The following is a 24,815-nucleotide window of genomic DNA, read 5'->3' on the forward strand; positions in this document are numbered from 1 at the left end:
GGCATATCATATTCTATCTTTCTTTTCACTTTAGGAAATAATTTATTCACTCTATGGAGTGCCACAAAATGTTTCCATTTTAGAAATTCAATGTTTTGTGGTAGGAAGACATTTTCTTGCACAGTTCTAGATCTGCCATATTTGTGCAGGTAGTGGTTGTGGTTTTCTCTGCTTTCTAACTCTTATCCTGCCTGCAATCCCCTGAAGCATTAGACTCTATTCAAAGCCATCAGCTAATGGTTTTCTGCCATTTGAAACAGAAAAGAGGGGCCATCATTATGCATACATAGCCATTATGCATATGCAGCCATTAAACTCATAAATACAGCATACATGCCTCTAAAGTTAGGAGAGAGGATGATAATTTTTTGTGTAATTTTCAAGCATACTTATGACTTTAACAGAGAAATATATCCTTGCTTTAGTGATGGATAGTTCTATTGGAATGTTCTCTCTAAAAGTTACTTTTACTAAATCCTACAGGCTTTTCCATAAAAATCCGTTAACCTGGAATTGCATGCAAGCTTCTATTCACAAAGATTGCACATTAGAGCTTTAGCAGACAAAGCTAAGAACTAGGCCAGGGTGTTAATAAAATGTTGACAGACTGTTACAGGAGTGTTTGTTTATTGAAATACAGATCTTATTTCTTTCCGGGACCGTATTACCTCATCCTTTGTAGCTAAAAACTTTAAACTGATTCAGATTTCAGTCACCTAATATATGGTATCTTTCTTTTTAGCAAGTTGTCAAATTAGAAAATTAACTGCTTACAGAAACTTCTGGTGCTAATATCTTTTGAGGAAATAGCCCTGTACAGTCAGATCCCTGTGCAGTCACCTGTGTTAGCACCAGCCAAACTACAGCAGACCCAGAGGCAATGGTGGGAGGGCTCTGGGGCTCACCAGTGGACGCCCGTACTGTTAGCCTGCTGAGGTACTGGGATGCTGTAAGAGAAGAGGCAAATTTGCCCAGCATGAGGTTGACAAGGCTGTTTCTTCTGGGATCCAACCTAGTATCATAGCACTGTACTGATCCATGTAGGCTTACCAGCTCACTCCAACCTAGCATGGGAGCCTCTATTATTGGGCTGTTGTATGACATATGTCCTTAGTGTCACTGGTAGGCACACCCCCAGTAAAAAAAAAAGGCAAGAAACCTATCCTTTTCCTGCCAAAATGCTACAAGCCTTTTCTAAATTTGTTAATGGAAGCATTGCTGTAAAAGCCATTCATAAAGTGGTGCCTGACATCAAATTTGATATTACATGGCATATTTTGTTCTTGTTCTGTCCTTGTCATTTTACTAAAACCTCAATGTTTACAATTTTATTGAAACATTGCAGCTGTTCTTCTGTGATGGGATTTCTGGTTTAGCCCAAATGATTGAGTGACTTCACAGACCGATAATGAATCATAAAAAGTATCATTCTACATTTTAGTGCACTACAGTATGACAGTTAAACCCCAAGTATTCTAACAGCTAGATTTCTCTGCCTCTGGGGCTTTCAGCTGAATCACATGCAAAATCCTGGAACAGAGTAAGGAGGGTTTCTTGCCTTACATTGAGCAGAGCTATTGCAAGGAGAATGTTAGATACCCCTTTATCTCCTTGCTGTTGAAAACTCCTTCCTCCTACCCAGTACATGATTTCCTTATGACCCTAGTGATGTTCCTTGCTACTGCTCCACAATTTTTCTCAGGATCCAAACTGCCAGCAGGAGCAACTGATTGTGGTTGAACTCAATCCCCAGCCAGGTTTCCCATTACCTGGCAAGGGAAGCTTGGCTATGGGGTAGGAACAGCAATAGGCATCAGGTTGCTAAAGCAATCCCACAGGAGTGCTGAAAGGAAGTTGGACCTTGTTTTCTCATACCCTCACCTTATAAAATTCAATTTTTCAAAGTTTAATATCAAAACATCATGACAAGGGTCAGTAATGACCAGCCATAGAGGTGGTAGTTACACCTAACTGCTGGCAAAAGTTGCATGGTTTGATCTCATTTTGTTTTAGTTGATGGGCTAGAAACTGGTAGATGAAGGAAATTATGAAATTGAGATTGATGACATTGGCTGAGGTGTGTTAACTGGAAGGGTTAACTAGGCTTTGGTGGAAATACGTCTGTTTTGAGACAAACTTAGAGGGGGAAAAAAGGTTTATTGAGAAAAGAAAGCATGGTAATCTCCTTCAAAACTGAATGGATGTTATTTCAAAGATTAGCTTTGTCTAGACTTTCTGATGTGGTTTTCATTTATATATATACACCTTTTAGCTTACATACACTACTGTCAGAAAAATTAAGTGGATACTGAGTGCAAGAAAGCAGAGTAGAAGGTAAGCACCTTTTTATTGATTTTCTGTGAAAAAAAATTCTTGTTTTAACTTCCCTGTCAAAGACATCCAATTTGCTAGAATTATTGGCCTTTGCCTTTTGGTTCAGCAAAACTAGGAAGACAGAGCCAGACACCCCTCACAAGTTCCTGCAGTGCAAGTTCTGACTTTCTCTGTTTTCTCCAAAAGAGTTGTCACACACAGATGGAGATGCTGAAAGCAAAGAATGGTGGTGTCACATTGAACACAGTATTTTTACAGGGAGAATCTGACCATCTGAAAAACATACTGGTATTTAGACTGTCATTTATTACAGACAGACCTGAGAAATTGTAAGAATGACGTGTAACTTTTTAAATCTAAAAATTAATTTCCTTGATGTTTCAGTAAAAAATTTAAGTGTAATATGTAATACTATCATCCTGTCCACACCTCTTTCTTCAAATTAAGAAAAAAAAGGGAGACAGGCTCCCCAGTTTTGCAGATTAGTCCTCCAAAGTGCTGTGGGATCAAAATATTAAGTGGAGGGAGGGAGGCTTTTATGGATCTTCAGATTTTTAATTCCCCTGTGACTAGCCTACATCTGGGACAAACAGTGCTGGCAACTCTCCCAGCACTGTGAGTTATTACTTACATTTTGGCCCCTGTCTGCATTTTTCAATTACGTAACCCACCAGGCCCCTATTAATCTCAGTCCAACCCTCACTACATATCAGTTTCCTCTTATTGCAGCAGAGGCTCTTCATCCTTTTTCACATCTCCCATGGCAACTTGGATTCCACATATGGACATAAGAAAGTGGGGAAAAGCCAGCTGGAGTGGGTATTCCCCTTAGCAGTCTAAAAATGATGTAAAATCTGTAGCTTCTTTTATCTTTATGGCAGAATTGCCTGAATCAGGGCCTAAAATCTAATGTTAAAGCTGGGGAGATTGGCATCAGCGAATACTCCTTGAATAAATGATACATCTGGTAGATTCCTTTCAGAATTAATTCTGTTTTACAACGCAAGCTCTTAATACAATTTTTTTTCTCTTTTGTATGTTACATTGAAAAATCTGATTAGCTAAAAGGATGTAAATGAGTTTTAACAATCTAGTAGATGACCCAGACCTTGTTTTCATTGGAATAATTGTATTTGGGTTATTTGTCCTAAGGGAAATTTAAGGTGGAGAATTAAGCGTAGCAGCTCCTTCCACTACGATTCCAGCTTATACATATTCTGTTTTACTTTCTAAAATCAAGATCTTTTTATAGGCCAATTCCTGCTTTTCCTTAAGTTAGCTGAAAATGTTTGGTATAAAAATCCGTTAAAAGTTGGAGCGAGAAAATAACAGGAAATAATCATTTTCTTCCAAAAATTGGGACTACTGTGGCATTTATGGATGTGCTTGTATGTCCCATACATGCAAAAATTCCTTGCCTCATTTTAAGGCCTTTCAGGCAGAATGATTGTCACAAGTGCTGCGTCACAGCACCTTCCTCTGCTCTGGGTTCTGTCACTTGCATGGTCTCTGCTAACTCACTCGTCTCTACACCATATTCAGTTGCACAGGGTAGTCACATTCTCTGTAAATGACAGTCAAGAGATCTCTTACACAGCCCAATGCTGCAAAAGGACAGGTCTGTGGAGAATCACATCTAGCCATAAACATATGAGCTGACACTGCAGATTGTGTTTACGCAGGCCACTGAACTGAGCGGTATAATAAATATTGCAGTTTTATTGTCCCTTCTAACCGAAAATCTCCAAGTGCTGTGTCATGACTTGGGTACTCTCCACAAGTCATAACAGTACTATCAATTATAAAAGAGAACATTAGCTTTTACAGTGAGATCATTATCTTTTACAGTGAGACTTATATTTTGACTTTAACATTTGTGTCCCAGCCTCGCTTTTGTGAAAAACCCTGGGAGATGCAGAACAGCGGGTAGGAGCCGAGTGTCACAGTCCCCAAGCCATTTGGCTTGCTGGTAGAAGTATGCATGGTTGGGCAGGGGAGCCATCAGATGATAATGTGAGCCGGTAAGCTTGGTCATATATCCCGCAGGGCACTAAAATGATAGTAATCATTGTTAATAAATGATTGCTATTGATGTAATGTACCTCGTTTCTGTGCATTCTTTTTTCCCTGCTTTATCAGAATATTAATAAAGAAGGGAAAAAAAGGTGAAGGATTCCTCTGGGCAAAATGTCATGCTATTGACATTTATTCTGATGTCTTAGTTAGGCTTACAGTTGCTTTACAAATAGCAAAATAGCATAGAATTCACTTCAGTGTGATAGCAAGCGGTGGCCTGATTCCCTACCAGCTGCTGAAGGGAAAGTGAAAAGGAGAAAGTATAGTGTTAAGATGGAGACCATTTTCTGGAAGTTTAATTTCCAATTTTTGTGAGGAGTCCATTCCAGTTTCAGCAATGCAAACTTAATCCTGCTTTGAAAACATTTTTCTTTGTGTGTGCTTTTAAGTATGACCCCTCTAAGTTCCTTCTTCTCGGTCCTTTTGTAAATGCCCTCAGATCTGCCTCCTCCATCTGGATCTACCTGTAGATCCATGCAGTCAGCAGGGAAAAGAATGCGATTTCTGAGAAATTCTCCACTTCCGAGTATATTTCCACTCTACTCTTTCTGTATGTGTGTATGTGTGAATGCACATGTGTATGTGAGCAATACAGGTATCCAAGTCCATACTTATGCCAAGTATTGTCATAGTTTAATTACGCATGGATTTTTAATTAAATGGTCTTTATTTTAAAGCATGTTTCTCTCTTTGCTTATAACTTAGAACAAATTTGCTATTATGTGTTTCACTGAAGAGAAGCACGTTACATACCTGCTTGCTTTTTCTGCATAGACTGGTGATTCTGGTCAGTTTAAAGTTTCTACATAGGAAAAAATTCATTAATGTTGACAGGAAATATGTCTGAGTAAAAAATGTAAGGGCTTGGCTCTCACAATTCAAAGAGCTTACTGCAGCTTATACATACATACAAAAAAATTATTTTTCTTAACGAGGTTTCTAAATTTTCCTGAATCTACTCAATGCACATTTTTATCTGCTTTGTTTCCCTTGAAAGCTGTATTGTAGCTTTACCTCATGCTGTTTGCATCGAAGAGAATTAATGTGGAAGGAAAGAACTATTTCAGAAATTAAATTCTGGTTCTTATAACACCTGCAAGTGCAATTACTTGGGATTTGTGCAGTCTTTAGATATGTAAGTTTTACTGTATTATATGCAAGTTATAAAATGTCAGGTGATTTAGTATGAACAGAAATTTCAAATTTTAAAAACTACCTTGAAGTTGTAATAACCTACCACCTTGAATGAGATAGGTAAATGAGCAAGAAAGGTATATTCACATGAGCTTCTGGTAATTCCTGATAAGCTAAGCATCTCCACTGGAAATGTTTTGGGGATTCTGAGTAAAACCAGGTCACCCTACAAACATTCCTGGTAGAAAATGCAGTTTAAACATCCTCTGGCTTCAGTTGCAGCAGAGCAGAAATTTTGTCTGTCAGTTTTACTTATAAAGAATGAAAGTCAAAATTAGTTGCAGGTAGGTAAGATCCTTTGCAACAGAGCACAAAAGACTGTAGTTGCTGCATCAGAGCTTGCATTTGAATTTGAACTTACTCGAAATTTTGTGCTGCTCCGAGCCAGTGGGTTTTTTCAGTACTATGCCTAATTTCATATCTTTGTAGGTGATGGTCAGACAGTATCTCTTGGTTCACATTTTGGTACTGATAAGTTAATTCAAACAATAGGACTTGAAAAAAGTAGTAGGTAAAATATGCGTAGTTCACTTAGTGGGCAGGAAAATACATCCTAGCAAGGTTGGGCTTCTATATCTTTTGAAAACTAGGAATCTAGGCTTTGCCCATTGTGGTTAAGAAGCCTTCCTCATCCTGCATCCTACTCAGGTCGTGCTGAGGTCTAGATCTGTAGATGATTTAGGATAGAATCACACAGAATCACAGAATAATTGAGGTTGTAAGTGACCTGTGGAGGTCATCTAGTCCAACCTCCCTGCTCAAGCAGGGCCACCTAGAGCCAGTTGCCCAGTACCACGTCTAGTTGGATTTTGAACATCTCCGAGGATGGGGACTCCACAACTTCTTTGGGCAACCTGTGCCAGTGCTAGGTCACCCTCACAGTAGAAAAAGTGTTTCCTGATGTTCAGATGGAATCTCCTGTGTTTCAGTTTGTGCCATTGCCTCTGGTCCTGTTGCTGGGCACCACTGAAAAGAGCCTGGCTCTATCTTCTTTACAGTCTCCCTCCCTTATTCTGTTACCAATTCTGGTAATTATACACATTCATGAGATTCCCCTCTTGAGCCTTCTCTTCTCCAGGCTAAACAGTCCCAGCGCTCTCAGCCTTTCCACATAGGAGAGATGCTCCAGACTCTTCCTCATCCTTGTGGCCCTTTGTTGGACTCTCTCCACTATGTCCACATCTTTCTTGTACTGAGGAGCCCAGCACTGGACCCAGCACTCCAGGTGTGGCCTCACCAGTGCTGAGTGGAGGGGAAGGATCACCCACCTTCAGCCTGCTGGCAATACTTTGTCTAATGCAGCCCAGGATACCATTAGCCTCCTTTGCCACATTGCTGGCTCCTGTTCAATTTTGTGTCCACCAGGATCCTCAGGTCCTTTTCTGCAAAGCTGCTTTCCAGCCAGTTGGCCCCCAGCGTGTACTGGTGCCTGGGGTTGTTTCTCCCCAGGGGCAGGACTTTGCACTTCCACTTGTTGAACTTCATGAGGTCCCTGTCAGCCCATTTCTTCAGCCTGTGGAGGTCCCTCTGGATGGCAGCATGACCCTCTGGTGTATCAGAGGATGAATCCAGGATGCATGCAGTCTCCTCAATAAAACAGAGGGAGACTGCTTCAGGAATGCAAGATTCACCAAATCTAGGGCCAAAATTGAAATTATATTTTAAGATAGCCTAGAGGGGAAGAAAAAAACAAAATCCACAAAACATTAGAAATCATAAAAATGTAAACAGTTCAAATTCTCAAAAATAGGGATAATTGGTAAGTCTTTGCTTAATGTTCTAGATTTTGACAGCTCAAAGCACTGTTATGCTACAGTCTTGCACTGACGGATGAATGAAATAAGTGTAATCAAATACATCCTTTCTGCTTGCTATACATGTGATTTTATAAACTTGACACTGCAAAGAACATAGAATCATAGAATCATAGGTTTGGGTTGGAAGGGACCTTTAAAGGTCATCTAGTCCAACCCCCCCGCCGTGGGCAGGGACATCTTCAACTAGATCAGGTTGCTCAGAGCCCCGTCCAACCTGACCTTGAATGTTTCCAGGAATGGGGCATCCACCACCTCTCGGGGCAACCTGTGCCAGTGTTTCACCACCCTCAGCGTAAAAAATTTCTTCCTTATATCTAGTCTAAATGTACCCCCCTTTAGTTTAAAGCCATTCCCCCTTGTCCTGTCACAACAGGCCCTGCTAAAAAGTTTGCTGCCTTCTTTTTTATAAGCCCCCTTTAAGTACTGATAGGCTGCAATAAGGTGTCCCCGAAGCCTTCTCTTCTCTAGGCTGAACAACCCCAACTCTCTCAGCCTTTCTTCAGAGGAGAGGTGTTCCATCCCCCTGACCATTTTCGTGGCCCTCCTCTGGACCCACTCCAACAGGTCCATGTCTTTCTTACACTGAGGGCTCCAGAGCTGGAGGCAGGACTCCAGGTGGGGTCTCACCAGAGCAGAGTGGAGGGGCAGAATCACCTCCCTCGACCTGCTGGCCACGCTTCTTGTGATGCAGCCCAGGATACGATTGGCCTTCTGGGCTGCGAGCGCATGTTGCTGGCTCATGTCCAGCTCTTCATCCACCAGTACCCCCAAGTCCTTCTCGGCAGGGCTGCTCTCAATCCCTTCATCCCCCAGCCTGTATTGATACCGGGGGTTGCCCTGACCCATGTGCAGGACCTTGCACTTGGCCTTGTTGAACCTCATGAGGTTCACACGGGCCCACTTCTCCAGCTTGTCCAGGTCCCTCTGGATGGCATCCCATCCCTCTGGTGTGTCGACCGCACCACTCAGCTTGGTGTCATCTGCAAACTTGCTGAGGGTGCACTCGATCCCACTGTCCATGTCATTGATGAAGATATTAAACAGTACCGGTCCCAATACGGACCCCTGCGGGATGCCACTCGTCACCAGTCTCCATCTGGACATTGACTGATTGACCACTACCCTCTGGATGCGACCATCTAACCAATTCCTCACTCACCAGACAGTCCACCCATCAAATCCATACCTCTCCAGTTTAGAGAGAAGGATGTTGTGGGGGACTGTGTCAAAGGCCTTACAGAAGTCCAGATAGATGACATCTGTAGCCCTTCCTGTGTCCACTGATGTAGTCACTCCATCATAGAAGGCCACTAGGTTAGTCAGGCAGGCCTTGCCCTTGGTGAAGCCATGCTGGCTGTCTTGAAACACCTCCCTGTCCTCCATGTGCCTTTGCATAGCTTCCAGGAGGATCTGTTCCATGATCTTCCCAGGCACAGAGGTGAGACTGACTGTCCTGTAGTTCCCCGGCTCTTCCTTTTTTCCCTTTTTAAAAATGGGGATTATGTTGTGGTTATACCAAATCCTAATGCTTGCCTTTCAAATTTTTAACCTTTAGCAGTGAGATACAAACAGCCATTGCCTGCATCACAGATTTGTGGTACAGTATCTTTCAGAAAAACTGATGTATTAGCAGGGGTGGTAGTCATGCTGTCTGTAGGGAGGCCGTGATGCTACATCGGTTAGAAAACGTGGAGGAAAACACGGAGAAAGACCTTCCCCTTCCGCTATCTGTTACAATAAGAGCAACAACTCCACAGAGAGGATGTGGTCATAGATCCATACTGTTAGAAATTAAAAGGAGCAACAAGCACCACCAGGACAGTTTTCTTATTCTTGATGTGCACACCTAAACATAGCAATAAAAAAGTCAAGAAGTACAAGATTGAAAAAGAAGGCATAACCATCTGTTGAACTGATATCCAAAAATCCCACGTTGAAACTAGTGTGAAATGTAGCCTGTTTCTATGGTTCATTACCATTCATCATTTCAGCCAATGAAAATTTGATTTTCCCAGTATTTTGTATTTTTCTCGTATGTGTTTGCAAGCATTCAATTTATATTTGTTTGTCATTTCAAATATATAAAATGGCCCCAAATCTTTTTTCTTGTCTCTAGCCATTCTATTTTGGAACAACCAACAAAGCCCCGGCAACAACAACAAAACAAATGAATAATTTTGGATGTAAGGTCTGTTTGCTTTGAAAAAGATCAGTATGTTGGTGCATCAAAATATTGCTAGATCAGCTGTCTTTCTCCTTTCCAAGAGAGATGATTCTGAATTAGGAGGCTTGCAAAACATCAAAGGGAAGAATTTTGTCCAGGCTACTTCTATTGCAGGTTCAGTTAGTAATTACAGTGTTCAATTCTGTTCTAGGCTAATGTAAATGGCACCCTTTCTTTTCTGTATCTTATTTAATCAGGTCTTGTGATTGTTCACTGGATATCTAAGATCAAAAATGTCATTGATAAATCCAGAGGAACAAGATGGTGACTCAGACATCCCATGGTTCAGATTAGGTAAAGGCAAAGGGAGCACTAAACAACAGAATAAAATATGGTTTAATGATTGACAACACTGCCACTACGGATTGTTCTTAAATAATCTAATTTGATTTACAAGAATTCAGTGTAAATATAATCCATTTCTCAAGGAAGTATCTTGTCATTTATAGTTTAGCATGAAATATATGGCATGGGGAGAATGATTTTAATTCAGTAAGCTCATGTTTGTGCAGCAACAAAAGAATAAGAAAATGTGCCTGAAACAGAGAGGCAGGGATGTACTGGGGGAGCTCTCAGCTTCCCACTGCAGGTCAGCTGGAAGGAGAGACTGCTGTCTTCAGGTCTCCAGTGGGTCCCAGGTTGGGTTGTTTCAGAGAGCCTCCCTCCAGACTCAGGATTAAATTTTCTTGAATCTCTGTGAGGTAATGCTTTCTGATTTCGAATGTGCTAAATTACCTCACCCACAGGTAACTTATAGAAATGCCTGTAAGTTAGGCATTCATGCCTTCAGGCTGAAGGGATGAATATACAGGCCGGTAATTGTTTGGGGGACTTTTCTCCAGACAACTGATACTGTCAGGCTCCCATTTGGTGTAGTTGTCCTTACCTGCCTGTAGCTGTGCAAGTAAGGACTCGCTGGGCTGCACAGTCCATGACTGCCTGTATTTTCAGCTACAAATATGACCAAAACAAAGCCCACTTTTAGAAATGAGTTTGGCAAGTTGTATTGCCTCCCTTCTTCAGTATAGGTAAATTTGTTAAAACAGGTTTAATCATGAGAAACTAGAGGATTTCTTAGTCCCTGACATCTCTTCTTTACAGGCAAACGCTCTTTCGGTTCGTGTGCTTTTTCAGAGACGAAAGGGAGCCTTTATGTGAGAGACTCATGACAAAGTACTGGCAGCAGAGCAATAGAAATAAAGCTGTAGTCTCATGATTATATTCTAATAGCTTTCTTTTTATTTTAAGATACTTAAACTTAATCCCCCAAGTTAGCCCAATCACAGTCTCTAATGTAACCTTGTTTTCAGCTATTAGCAGGTGGTTTTTAAAGCCCTCTTTAGATGATATGCGGGGCCCACATAGTGAAGTCAGTTGTTAGGCAGGATATAATTTAGACTTCAGCTCTTCCTCTCAGTTTGAAATAAAATGATTACATTTCAGCAGGGCCTAAGGGAAGATTAAAAGTTTTATATCAAAAGTTGAATATTTTCTTTTGTTGTACACTCTTCTTTTAAAGAAAATGGTATTCATTTAAAATAATACATGTTCTGATGTATTTGAAAAGGCACTATTCTGAATTAAAAAGAAATTCATAAAGTATGCATGTATGGGAGAGGAAGATTGCAATCTTCATTTGAGCATTTAGTCAAAGGTTTTTAACTCAGCCCATTCTGCTTTGTTCATAGAATGAGGTATCTGTAAAGATGCGTTGTAAATAACAGATGGACCATAGCGTTTAGAGAGCAGCTGTTAAGGTGACAAAATCTTCTGGGGCTCTTCTCCACAGGCAGGTTATAAAGCGATATTATAGCCTCTGTTCCAGACTGGAAAATGGTCCTTGCCTGTCTTTAAACCCGTTAAAAGTGGTTCCAGGCAATAGCTCCACATAATTATAGTTCTGATAACCCCTGTGATGCCTCTCATTTCTTGTATACCAAAGCTATCCAAGGGAAGAGGCTACTTGTAGAATACAAAGTTGGAAAGCTGACATGGGTCTTAAAAATAGATGGAATAGCCCAGATATGAACAGAGTAAGAAGTGAAGATTAAGATATGAACAACAGTGTTAAGTTATCATCTGATAAGGTCAGCTAGCTTTTACCATTGATATCAATGGGGCTGTTTTACCAAGGATGCCCTGGGCACATTTGTAAAAATGCATTACCTATTAAAGAGAATTCCTGGAAACCTCCTAAAAGCAAATGTATATATGCAGTGAAGTCTCTTGTAGGAGTTCACCACATCAGCTAAATGAGCATAGATCTTCTTTTTCCAGAAGCCATCATAAGAGTCTAAATATAACGTTGTTGTAGTTAAGCAGCCTGCTTTCATGTCTGTTAAAATGAAGAGTGTAAAACCTGTTATTGTTACTAAGGGGGGTGGTCACTGAACTGGCAAGTTGAAGTTTTCTTGTGATTTTATTGCGGGAAAAAAGTTAATTTCTTTCAGTATATTATTCTGTAAAAAAAACCAAATTCTTTTACCTGTTAGCACTAATGCATACTACTATCTTAAGGTAGCATTAACAACATGGTTTTACGTTCATTTGCCTAATATCAGTGGTGCTTGTTTTCACTTGTGGACACCTGACCATGGGAACCTAGGTTAACACCACCCCATTGGCCTCCATACTGCCAATTAAGTAGACAGACAATAATAAATATTGAGGCTGATTGAGGATTTAAGAAGGATGGGTGCTCATGGTACAGAATGGTGAAGGTCTGTGTTCAGTTGATATTATCTGTTACAAAGGAGATGAATTGTTAATGTGCTGTTATTCCAGATTCCTAGAAGAACTGATGTGGTGGGGGAATTAAGACGACAATTAATGGCCACGGAGGAAGAAGACAGTTTATCATATCCTCCTCTGAATGTGACCACTGGAAATGATATATGCATCCTTTTTTATGCTAGTAATTTCAGCCTCAAAGCCAACAGTTCAGTTTTTATAGATTTGACAAATGCAACATTTGTAACGCAGAATGTGGATATTTCTTCCTCTGAATGCTCAGACATCAACACAACGTGAGTAGCACAAGAAATTTCATATCATAATACATGTGATTCTGAAAGCTAATCAGAAATAGTGCAATGTCAAGTTAATACTAATTTAATTTTCTTCTTCTAAAGCATCCAAAATAAAAAATACTAAATTGGATATTCTTAGAAGAAAATATTGAGTCAACACCACAAAGATTTTTCAGATGCAGCCTCTTATTTTCACAATTTTTTTCCTCTTACATTCCTTACTTCCTTGTTTGTTTATATTTGGTCCAAACAGGTTTCTCTGTGCACGATCTCAAAATCACAGAAATCTCCACTGGCATTAATGAGACCATCATTTCGTTGTAAAATTCCCTTGAAGGGGAGTATTGCCTGTTACTAGGTAGTAATTCAGCTGGAAGTACATTAATGAAACATGATCTCTGTTTTCCTTTACTTTTAAGCACCTGCTCTTGGGTAAAAAAACCTCTAGAAATATTTTGTCATATTTTTCTGTGTACTGAACCTTTGCTACATGACTTTTGTAATTGCCTATTGATTTAGAATATTCCCTCCGATTGAAATGTCACAATGATCTAATTAAAGCTGACTACTCTAACATTAAAAATCTGTTTCTTATTCTTAGACTGTCATTAAAATACACAAAGCCAGTGAATGGAATCAGCAGCCTAGAGATAAGGTAACTTATGATTTATTCTTAAATAGATCTTTGTGATGTACAAAGCCTGTTTGTAAATTAGGAGCAAAAACAGAGGAGGAGTTAAGTGAATATGTTTTTGAAATTACAATTTGCTTTCTGTTCTAAGGAGATACTCTGCAGGAGAACAATAATACAGTCTTTATATAGACAATATATTAATATGCTCAGGTAAAGTTCTGAAAAAGTGGTGTAGGCAAACAACCGTACTGTAAGGTACTGGTATATGCAACACCCTGTTTTGCTAATAGGATTAGACCACGATCCTGTCTCAGGGAAATCTAACTGTGTTTTGTGAACAATTCTAGGGGCTGAAGTCTACTTGCACGGCCAGGGTTGTATTTAGTCCTAATGTGGATTACCAGTGTACTCTGTCAGAGCTCGCTTGTGGCTAATGAGGTGTGCAAAAACTTGTAATTTTTCTGCTCCATGGATGGTGACAAGACCTCATTTCTCCTACCATGAGAAGAGGGAAGAAAAGTTAGGGAACAGGAAGACTTGGGATGAAAAGTCAAAGGGAGAACTTGCAGATATTGCTGTCACTAGTGGATTCTAGGGACGGGGAAAGCATCTGCTACTGATGAGGGCTGCCATACAGCTGCTGGTCCACAAACCTCAGTTCTTTCCTCAGCAGCAGGAACAGCAGTTAAAATTATTTTCTTAAGCTCTGGTGAAGATAATGTGGCCTGCTTTTTTCATCTAGGTACCTCAGTTAATTGATTAAATTTATTTGGGAAGGACTTGGACTGAATTAAATTTGCATGTATCAGAGGATGAGCTGGATGTTTGCTTGGGCAGCAGAAGGACAAATGACTTTTGCCATCTAAAATGCTTTTGACATCTTGAATAAGGGAAATTGAAATCCAAGGAAACCAAAGAGAGGAAGTTTAAAGTAATAATGTAGAAGACAATCAGAGCTTGAACAACATTTTGGTAGAAGAGTAAAAGAGGCACATGGCACCAAGATGATAAGCACAAATGAATAAATACCATTATTTACACTGAGATAGAAGGACATTCTACATTTAGGTAACAGGACCCCCAGAAGGACTTGTGTTGAAGAGAGTCAATGATGTGTTTGGAGTTGTATTTGGAGTGCATAGAGACACTTGCTGTCATCATCAGAAACCATGATAGGTGGCAAAAAACCAAACATGTTTTGAAATTTAACATCTCCCCTCCCCCCCAAGCATCTAGAGCTTTGTGAAAGAACATAATGTACAGATAAGATTGCTGTTAGTATAGTATTTTTACTTTTTTGACTATTGTCGTTAGCTGTGTATAGGATCCTTGAGACTTCTCCTTGGTGACAGAGTCAAACATTTCTTGGTTTCAACACTGTAAATTATCAAAAGGGCATGCATTTCCCTGAACACCACAGGGAATTAAGGAAACATTTTCCTTGGATCCCATTCCAAAAATACTGTTCTCAAACCAAGACTCTGCCAAAGTTGTGTCTTTACTTTTACTCCAAGTCACAAAATATCACTTTCTCTGGTGCTGCCCTGGTGCTTCTCTGTCTACTGTCTGCTGCTTCTGTCCCGCTCTTGTACAGACAGACCCACCAAAACAGTGCCCTGGATTCTTATTCTGCGTCTTTGCTCATACTAGTGCAGGTCTTAGCTGCTCTCCTGTAATCTCTTTCTGTATGAATGAATATGGTTGCTTTCTACGTTTGTCCTGAATGTGACCATCCTCAGCATAATACCATGCTTTCTAGTAAAATTACAGTTCCAAGAAAATGATATGAATCATAAAGCACTTGAAAACCTTATGGAGCATGACACTGTGCTGCAAAACTAGCTACTAAGTTAATTGGTAGATCTTAGAGGGGTTGTTTTCTTTAAAGTAGTCAACAGGTTTTACTCAACTGTACAACAGCAAATTGCAAACCTTAGGATGCTACTATAGAAACAAAATACTTTGGCAGTTGAAACATTTATCTTAGATTTTGATTGCTGCAGCAGGCATAAGAAGATGAAGTGTGATGTTAGTGCACACATATGGACTTAATGAGGATTATTCAGATTTATGTTTAGTCATCTGTTTGTTAAAATCTTATAATTTTAATTAATTATTGGGAGAAAACTTTAATGTGGTCATGAATCTGAGGTGCATCTGAAGAGAAGAAATCTGAAGCAACTCTGCAGACAGACTGACTGTAAATTAAAGGAGAACATCAGTACAAAAGGTGAATGGTTCATGTTTTCTCTCTTATTCTGGAATACTTTTTTACATCCTTTGAGCCTGTTGTAGTAAAGGCAGAAATACTCACAAAGTTTCTCTTGACCTGTGCTTTTACTTGAATACATTATAACTAAATACCAAAATGCATAAAGAGCCCTTGAAGCTGGGATAAGAAACTCAGGCTCCACAATAGGTGAGGACTTGAAAAGAAAGTAGGTGAAGTCCTGACTGCTGTCATGCCCAGCGAGTAATTAAAGTAGCATAGGCTGGCTGTGTTTTGCAGGAGAATTTTATTTCTTCCATTTGGCTAGGTGTGATCCAGGTTTTTAATAGCCTCTCAGGGCATTTAGACACGAAAGTGCCTAAATTGATTATTTTTTATGTGGCACAGGAGCTTAGCAATAAAAAATGGAATAGAGGAAGAAGGTGGGGGGTGGCTTCCAGGGTGATCATTGCTTGGGCATTCACTGTGCATTGGCCTGCTTGTGGGAGGTAGAGAGTGATTGCTTCTGTATCGCCTTTTTTCCTCTTTCCTTTACTTATTAAGCTGTCTTTATCTCGACCCACAAGTTTCCTCATTTTCACTCTTTCTATTCTCCCCCCCTGTCCTGCTGGGGACGGGAAGTGAGCAAGCAGCTATATGGGTGCTTGGCTGCTGGCTGGCATCAGCCCACAACACCTCAGAAGCCTTTATAAAGAAAACTTCCTGCTAAAGATACACCTGATTGTTTGTGCTGTTTTCTGTTAGATTATCTTTTGATTTAAGAGACAATTTTGTCATTTTAGGCCTCTATTAGCCACCATAATACAATATTGCATGGCAAATAATAAGATATACTCAACGAAACCAGAACAATCCATTGATCTTTTCATGATTCAGGAACACTTTATTCACCTTGTTTATCTCAGCATGTCTATTGTCAAGAGCTTCTAAAACACACAGAGATATACATTACAACCTCTGTTTTCCCCTTCTGGTTCACTTTGATTACATTTCTTGTTCAAGATGACTCCTTGGTAAGATTACAGTCTGCCTCAATAAACAGGACACAAGCAAGGCAAAGAGGTGGGAAGGAACAGAGCTTAGAGCCATGACTGCATTTTTTTCCCCTGTAAAGGCCATTTACTTAGGTGTAGGAGAGCACCCCTTGAAGACAGAAAGTGACACTAGAGAGGATCACATTCAAATAGCTCAATTTATTCGTCATTAAAAGAGGCTCTAACTTCAGCAGCATGAGCTGGATCCAGAGCCTGCCCTTACCACCACTAGTCTACCACCTCGTGCTGAGCAGCTAGTCATATCCCACCTCCTACTAGCAGCTGCAATAGCTACTTCATCCTATGAAAACAGCTGCCATCTCCCTCTCTCTCTCTCCCTCTAGCAAGAGCAGCAGTCCCATTCATCCTCCTGCACTTGCCACTGAGAGGTGAGCTGCTAGGGAGTGGTTGTAGAGTGTTTCTGGTTGTGCTAGTTTTAGAAAAGTGAACTACTGCTGCAGCAGGGGTAGGAGCAGTGGGCAGTAGTTTTTGCTGGAAGAAGCATCATCTCAGCTCTCTCAGCAGCTGATGACATCCAGCTGTTCAAGCACCTGTCAGTCATCTTCTCTGGGAAAAGGTGTCAAAGTGGATGGAAGTGCAGAGCATTAGTATTTTCCCCACTTACATTAAGTACTTGACTGTTGTTGTTGCTCATAGCATGTATAGAATAGAATTGACCCAAGAACAATGTTTTAAAGTCTTTTACCTAACAGTTGTGTTTCTCTTTGAATCTTTGAAACAGTAATAATTCCAGCTAGCTTTCTTTTCAGAAATATCTCTCCTTGTAATGAATACCCACATGAGATGGTGATTGGTAACAGGTGGTGGCATTTAGAGTTCATATGGTTATCTGGCACAAAGGGAGTCTGGCCTATGACCAGGAATTTTTTGTGCCACAATATGTAAAGTACATAATGTCTGTGTCAAAGTTTGCTTCCTGTATGGGCTCTAATGTTTAATATGAACACAGCATTTCCTATAAAAGCCAAGGTACTTTCAGTTCTGCAGATAAAATCTTTGTTATATCTCTCCTCCCCCTTGTCATTCATTTGCTAGATTGTGCTCATTCTATTTGCTACCTACTCATCTGAGAAAATATTAAACTAAATGAAGTAACTCTATTGATTTTTGGTTTTTGTATGTCTTTTTTTGTAATTTAATGAATTACAGTTTTATCAGTTAAGTGCGTGCTTGTTGGAGGCTATTCACTATCAGTTGTTTGGAAAACTGCTAAGGATAAAAGCTGTATTACTACATTAACCATGGTCAACTAGTTCACTAATTAGAATCTTAATTCTCATAAATATTCTCATAAACATAAAATTTTAGTCTTTGGTGCAATGTGAAGAGACAGCATTCTCTTGGAGGTCACTTTAGACTGTACTCACATACATAGCCTTATAAAACTTGTTTGTTCATATGGTAAGTCTCCAAAGAATTTCCTTGTTTACCACTTTTATTATCTTCTCAGCAAAAGTACAGAGCACACCCAGCACCTGTGGTTGGCACAAATGTTTAAGTAAACTTCTCTGTGCTTATAACTGGCCTTCAGCTAGTGCCTATAGCAGTGCTACTGAGACACCATGGAAATTCTGTTCAAATTGTGCTGTACATCAGGAAAAGATTCCTTTCTTCTGGCAATTAATATCTAGGCTAATATATGTTTTAGTTTTGTAACTAACTTTACCACTATAGCAATAGAATATTTTCCATAAATATTTGTGAATGTGTACTAGATGAAATTCAAATGTTTTTTTTCTTTTTCACTGATGCTTGCAGCTGAATGTTGTATGGAAAGAGCTGTTTAGGCTCAAAATGTAAGGAATGCCATAAAACAAAACATCCTTTTCTCACCTGAATGACACTTTGACTTCTAGGATTCCTTCTGAGCATTTTGAAACTCTTGAAGGTTATGAAGTTACATGAATCAAAAGCCACAAATTATAAAAAAAAAAAAAGGCTCAGTTACTGTAGTAACCTAAGCTAACACACAAATTTTGTGTGTTACTCCTAAGGAGCATTGTTTGTGTTGAGTTCAGATTCTATGTTGTGTGGATGACATGCTACTGAAAGCAACTGATTTGAACAAACAAGCAATATTCCACAACAGAGAATATTCTGTATATATATACATATACCCTACAGAACGTAAGATATTCTATGTTGTGCCACATTTATAGACAACTGCTTATTTTTCAAACGTCTCATAATTGCATCTAAGTATCACCCCAAATTTTAAAATCCACATAGAGTGTTACCCATTGTGGATAGACATATTAGAATATTTCATTTTGTAGCAAGTCTCACTTACTGCTAAAAAGGTTCCTCTTCTAAATTCTTTGTGGTTATCAATAAGCAAAAAAAATCTTCAGCAAACTATATAGAGCAGTACATACATAGACCAAGTAGGGTTAAAGTATTAAGCAACATACAATAAGAAGAAAAGTTTATCATTTCCTTATGAGGTAACTTGAATACCTAAAAGTACCTGGGTAAAAAGTGATAAAGACTAGGATATAGTCCTGATCTGTAAAGGATCAGGATGTACTTCTGGATGTTCTCAATCATTTCTGTTTCAGAACATTTGGGAGGTGTTCAGACTGCAGTGGTAGTAACATATATATAAATCCCATGATTATAAACTACTGGAAACTGCTGCAATACCGCACATACACAGACCTTTTCAAAATGAGAAAATATTTATCTGTGCCTAACCCACTACAAATTGGGAAACTAGGGCTGACGACCCCTCCTCACCTTCTAGTGAGAGAAAACTCTGTCTTCTACTGCAAATTCAGACATTTGCAAAGGAAATTGCCATTTAGGCATCTGAGCCAAGGACAAATTGCAATGATAAATCAGAATGGTTATCATGCCTGTACCTATCATAAAAGCAATTTTCAAAAAATCCCATAAAATGTTTATTGAGAGCCATTGCAGGCCTACTGACAGTCTCTCAGGTTCTACTCCACTGATTATATACTGTTGGTAACTAACTGATGAAATACTGCACTGGCAGAGGCTCTTGAAGAATGAAATTGCATTTGCTCCTTGCCTGCCACAGCTATGAAAAGCTATGCTTGTGAGATGAAACTCTAAAAAGTAGTAAAAACATATTCACAGAGTCTCTTCAGTTATGAGCAATCCTAATGACATGGAAGGCCAAGCTAAGATACCAGCTGTGATGTTTGCAGCTAGCAATAGTGAACCTTTAGCTGCCACCAGTACTTTATCAAATGAATATTAACTTTTTCCTTCTATCATTTTGACTTTTTTTCCCCCTCTGTTGTCTTTCTAGGTTTTTAATGACCAATAAGTTCTATGGAGGCTCGGCTAGAAATTGGTCCAGTTTAGATGCAGTTGAGATTGTACAAGATGGAGAAAAGTTTGCTAAATTTAATGTTTCTGCCATCTCTGCTCCTGCAGAGTATTCATTTCATTGTCAGCTGGTGGGAACAAGCAATCTCTACCCTGCAAGGCTGATTCCATCCAACAATGAGGCAAAAAACTGGGATGTTTTCATTTCCAGGTTGCAAGTGAGTACACATTGCCATTTCAGAGATAATTCCAAGAACTATTACTTGCTATTGTAGGTGCTGAATGACACACATTCATAATGCCCTTACTTTCATTTCAGCCTGAGGGAAAATGTAAAAGAAAAGCTGTTCCCCCTAGCTGAGCTATTCAATAAAGGGGTAAAAAAGACGGCAGTTGCTGAACAATAAGAACATGAAAGCACAGCTTTGAAAAACATAAGACTATGAAGTTGTCCACAGAAGCGAAAAAACAATAAAACCAAATGCGCTTAATCAGGCAAAGAATGACTAAGTCCCCATGCCTGTTTAATGAATTGGGCTGCTATTGGAAACATGGGCCTCTTAGGTGGGTGGCTTTATGCTGTTTACTTTGTTTTTATTTGATTTCTTTGCACTTTGTTTACCTAGGAAAGTACAGCTTAGTGTGGTTACTGTTTTCAGTGACATAGACTGTCTGTACTCCTACAGACAGAAACAAAACCCGATGCAATTAGGTTTAATGGAAGGTTTGCCATGGACTTCAATCAGGAGCAATACTAGGTCTCGCATGGCCCAGAATGAAAGCAGTTGGCTTTTTTGTTTTGAATGAGGCATAGATTTTCTGTGTATTTAGTGCAGTAGTACAGACTACATATGAGAGGTGCAGATGATTGCATCTTCATTATTTTGAGCATTGATCTGGACTTAGGAGAAGCACATCAACATTTATATCTTAAAACAATATTGCACTAAAGGACCTCTTTGATTAAAGAGATCATGGAAATGATAGGAGTAATTCCAAGCTGGGCTCTTATTTGTCAAAGATGAGCTAATCCCATGATAACTGGATACAAATGCTGATATAATTGTATTTATGATTTCAATAACAAACCAAATCTCAATAATCTGAGTCCAGATTTGACATTTCTGCTTAAACAATGGAAATCTCAAAGGAACAGCGTTGATGCTGAGATTTATTTTCCACAAATTCCAGGATCAAGTCCCACAGTTTTTTGAGAAGCAACATAGCAATACACACCAATGTTGTGAAGGTTCCTCCTGATGGTATTTTTTATGGAAAGGCCTGAAAATATCTGAGTCCACACAACTGTACTTTGCCTAGTCACTCTTTGAAGTCAGACTTTGGCATCACTAGGCTATGAAAGTACACGGGCTATGAAAATACAGTGTCCACTTACAACATATCTTTTCCTTGAAGTTCTATTTACATTGATACTGCTGCCTTCTCAAAGCTTAGAGAGAGGCCTTGCTTCATCCTTAGTAGGCATCCTTTCACTGGGGTCTTGATCAAGAGTAGAAATAGTAGGTTTCCCACCTTCCTTATTGATTTGGAGCAGCAGCTGCTTCCACTGTTCAGACAACAGAACTTCCAGTTCCTCTTGGGAAAGGCTTTTTTCTCTGATCAAGTCCTACGCATGGAACACAACCTGGAAAGTCCTGTTCTGATCTTTCCTGTTGTGTGAGAAAACAGAAAGTCACCATTCTGGGCTCGTTTCTAAGTTCTATCTGAACTAGATAATACCTTTCCAGATATCTTCCATTGATATGAGTGAAATCTTATTGGTCTCAATATCAGTCTTTGTTCTAGAATGAGATTTAGAAACCCCCAAGCTCTGTTACACGGTGGAAAAGGCACATGGGGTGTGCTAAGTGGTTGCAGCCAGCACAAAATCTTGTTGCTGAACATGATTTTCATGTCGATGTTATGCAATGAATTAGAAACCAGGATCCAATGCCAATCTAGCTGGTACAATTGCACTTTGCAATGTGGGATCCTGAAAACAGTATCACTGTATTAGAGGGACACGGCACCTGCACAGTGAAGGCTTGCATAACTTGTTCCAAGGCAAGGATGAATTGATGCAGCCTTTTACTTTAGTTCTGGAGCTAGCTCAGTCACTACCACCTAAAGAACCTCTGTGGGATGCTGTCTAGGCGTGCCCATAGCCTAGGATGTCACCACTAATAGCTGTACACAGTACCAAAACTGCTCTGGTTTTGGTGGAGTTTTTGTTGATCCTGTTGTTGTCACAGGAATGGTTGTTCTACCATGATACCTTTTATCCTTTTGAGGATCTCAGAATTGTCTATGAAGTTAAAGAGGAGGCTGCCACCAAAAAGCACCGCTTTTCTTTAGTATGTGTCATAGTGGTTTAGAAGCCCCTTTGTTCCTAAGAAAAACTGCCAAAAACTTTAAAATCAAGAATATTAGGATTCTTTGTGGCTAAAATATTTCTAAGTTCAAAAATTAGATGTTCAGTGTACACTTAAGAGCTATGAAAACAACAGATTTTACTTGGAGGCTTTGTCAAAAGTCAAATGATGAGAAAATTCCATTCAAAAAAATATTTTAAAAATTAACAGTAAATGCAGACTAGTATAACCAAGACAAATGACGCTGGTCCAACCACTGAAATTAAAACTTCTACAGTACAGAGGCCTGTATCCAAAAGGCTTTTACATTCATAAAAATTAGAGAACCACATGTAAGTATTTTTAACTTTTGTATAGGTAGAAATGCTGCTAGGAGTCACATTTTAATCTCCCACCTGGGATCTAACACCCCCACAAAAATGATAAAGCTTCAGAAAAACAATAAAAGAACCCTACATATACTTCATCTCCCGCCTAAAAGTAGACATAGCATTTTAAGAATGTACAATTAAAGCTTTCACCTCGAAGGTTCAATAAGCATAATCCTGCTTCAGAAAAAACCCAGTAGGATTGACATAATAAAATTCAGTATTTCTGGCTCTAAATCAGAAGTGCTAAAGCCTTTCTAAACCAAAGACACCTGTTAAGTGCTTCAGAGAGTTCTTGTAAAGGTGGTAACAAGTGTGTATTGTTTTCCAGAATTTCAATCCATTTTTTTGAACATAAATGACATAAAACATCACCTGCTTTCTGTTTTTATTATAGATAAGTCTTTCAGACTACATTTCATGACTCCTATTCACATTCTCATCTGTTGTCAAAGCAGTGGCTTAACAAGTGAAGACTTTGGTAATCAACTGTATTCTCTCAAACTGTGCAAGCAGTTACGCAACCCAAAAGCTTATTTTTGCTAATCCTGCTTTAATCAGAAGTCTGACTGCCTATAGTGAAAGCAGGCAGTATTTGCAAGTTAGCTACCATGATCTGACTTGGAAAGATTCTTCTAAGAGGCCCAGAAAAGCTTGAATTGCTAAAATTGTCTTCATCTCCACAGAACCTTAGTTCTGCATATGATAATAGCTTTATTAATCAGCATTCTGGAAGGTATAGATTTTGGTCTTAACACACATATTACGTACACATTAACTTCAGGTGCCTGAGCCATGAATGAACTCAAACCCAGCGTGCTTACTGGTGTAGCATGGTATGCAAGCCACAGACTAATTTCTTCAATGTTTGTACCAACACCTTTCCTAGGAAGTACCAACTCTTTTATTACCACAAAGCTTTCCATTTAGTTTATCATAAAGCATAGAGTAATCATGGAGTGGGAAGATAGAAAAGTAGAAATCCATCATCTTCTGCTTCCTTGCTTATTGCCTGGTGAGGGCAGTGATTTAAATAAAACAAACTTTTTTATTTTATTCTATAATATTTTATAGAAAATAGTCAGTTTTAAGGTCTTGTTTCTTTACTGGTGGATTTATGATGTTTGGTGCTTTCCTTGCATACCCATTTCAAAGAATCTGTAAATACATAAGAATCCCAGTCTTCGTTTTTCTTTATAAAATTATTTAAGACTCAAAAACAGAGATCAGACTAATTCTTTCCTTCATTTTCTTCCACCAGTTTGATTCCCTTCCTTCTGAAGGAATCAGTGCTTATGTCATTATGTGCATGAGTGTAGAGGGGGGACTGTATTCCCTTTCTTCATAGTTTTCTAATCCTTTGGTTTTAACAAAATTTTTAGAAGGATAGTGGTCTCAAAGGCATTCAGTTTGTTGATGCTTTTTGCAAAATTGGTGGCTAGGCAGAGAATAGATCCCCACATTAGTTGATTTTTCTGAGGAAAATAATATGACAGGAACTCAGTCAGTGCAGACCTCAAGAATCCAGTCAAAGGAGAGATATTACAGATTTTTCTAACTGCTGGAAAAGCTTATATGGGTTTCATATGTTAATAGACAATACAGATCCCACACCTCAGTAAAGCAAGCCCTCTCTCCTGTTTCGAGTCTCTGATGTCTAAGGAGGAGGGAAGAAAGGTTTCACAACTGTTTTCTCCTTGAACTTTCACTAGAACAGCCAAAAAGGTCATCTTCATTAGATGCATTTTAAAGTAGGTTTCAGGAGTTCTGCTTGTCAAGGAGTTGTTAGCTAAAAATCTCAGGGTATTTCAACAAATCTTATGATCTGGGGGGCCTTAACTCTCATGCCTTTGGGTGCTTTGAGTTTCCTGGTTCTGAAGTGGTCATTGGGCAATACTGATCACACGTCCCCTTTGAAGTGGTCATTGAGTAATACTGATCACACGTCCCCTTTGAAGTGGTCATTGAGTAATACTGATCACACGTCCCCTTTGGGACTTTACTTCTAAAAGTAACACAAATTTATGAAGTGGGAAACACAACCTACCTCTTGCCAAACAAATGACTTCTGCATCTTTAATTTCCTGGGTGGAAAGGAGACCTGGAAAATTGTTATGCAAAGGATTTGGTTCTCACTCTTTTTTAATGGGCAGAGTGTGAGTGGTAATTAACACATATATCCTGC

The 24,815-nt window shown here is 39.3% G+C and overlaps 1 protein-coding gene across 1 annotated transcript in view; it reads left to right on the forward strand.

The window, feature by feature from the left end:
- The window catches only part of ATP6AP1 (ATPase H+ transporting accessory protein 1), a 59,807-nt gene that overhangs the window by 34,188 nt on the left and 804 nt on the right, over positions 1-24,815 (forward strand). The window contains exons 7-9 of the mRNA XM_076329879.1: positions 12,430-12,671; positions 13,276-13,329; positions 19,871-20,108. Coding sequence (XP_076185994.1) covers positions 12,430-12,671; positions 13,276-13,329; positions 19,871-20,108 — 534 coding nt within the window. The remainder of the gene's footprint in view (positions 1-12,429; positions 12,672-13,275; positions 13,330-19,870; positions 20,109-24,815) is intronic.

The sequence above is a fragment of the Aptenodytes patagonicus genome, chromosome 1 (genome assembly GCF_965638725.1).
Source record: "Aptenodytes patagonicus chromosome 1, bAptPat1.pri.cur, whole genome shotgun sequence".
Taxonomy (NCBI): Eukaryota; Metazoa; Chordata; class Aves; order Sphenisciformes; family Spheniscidae; genus Aptenodytes; species Aptenodytes patagonicus.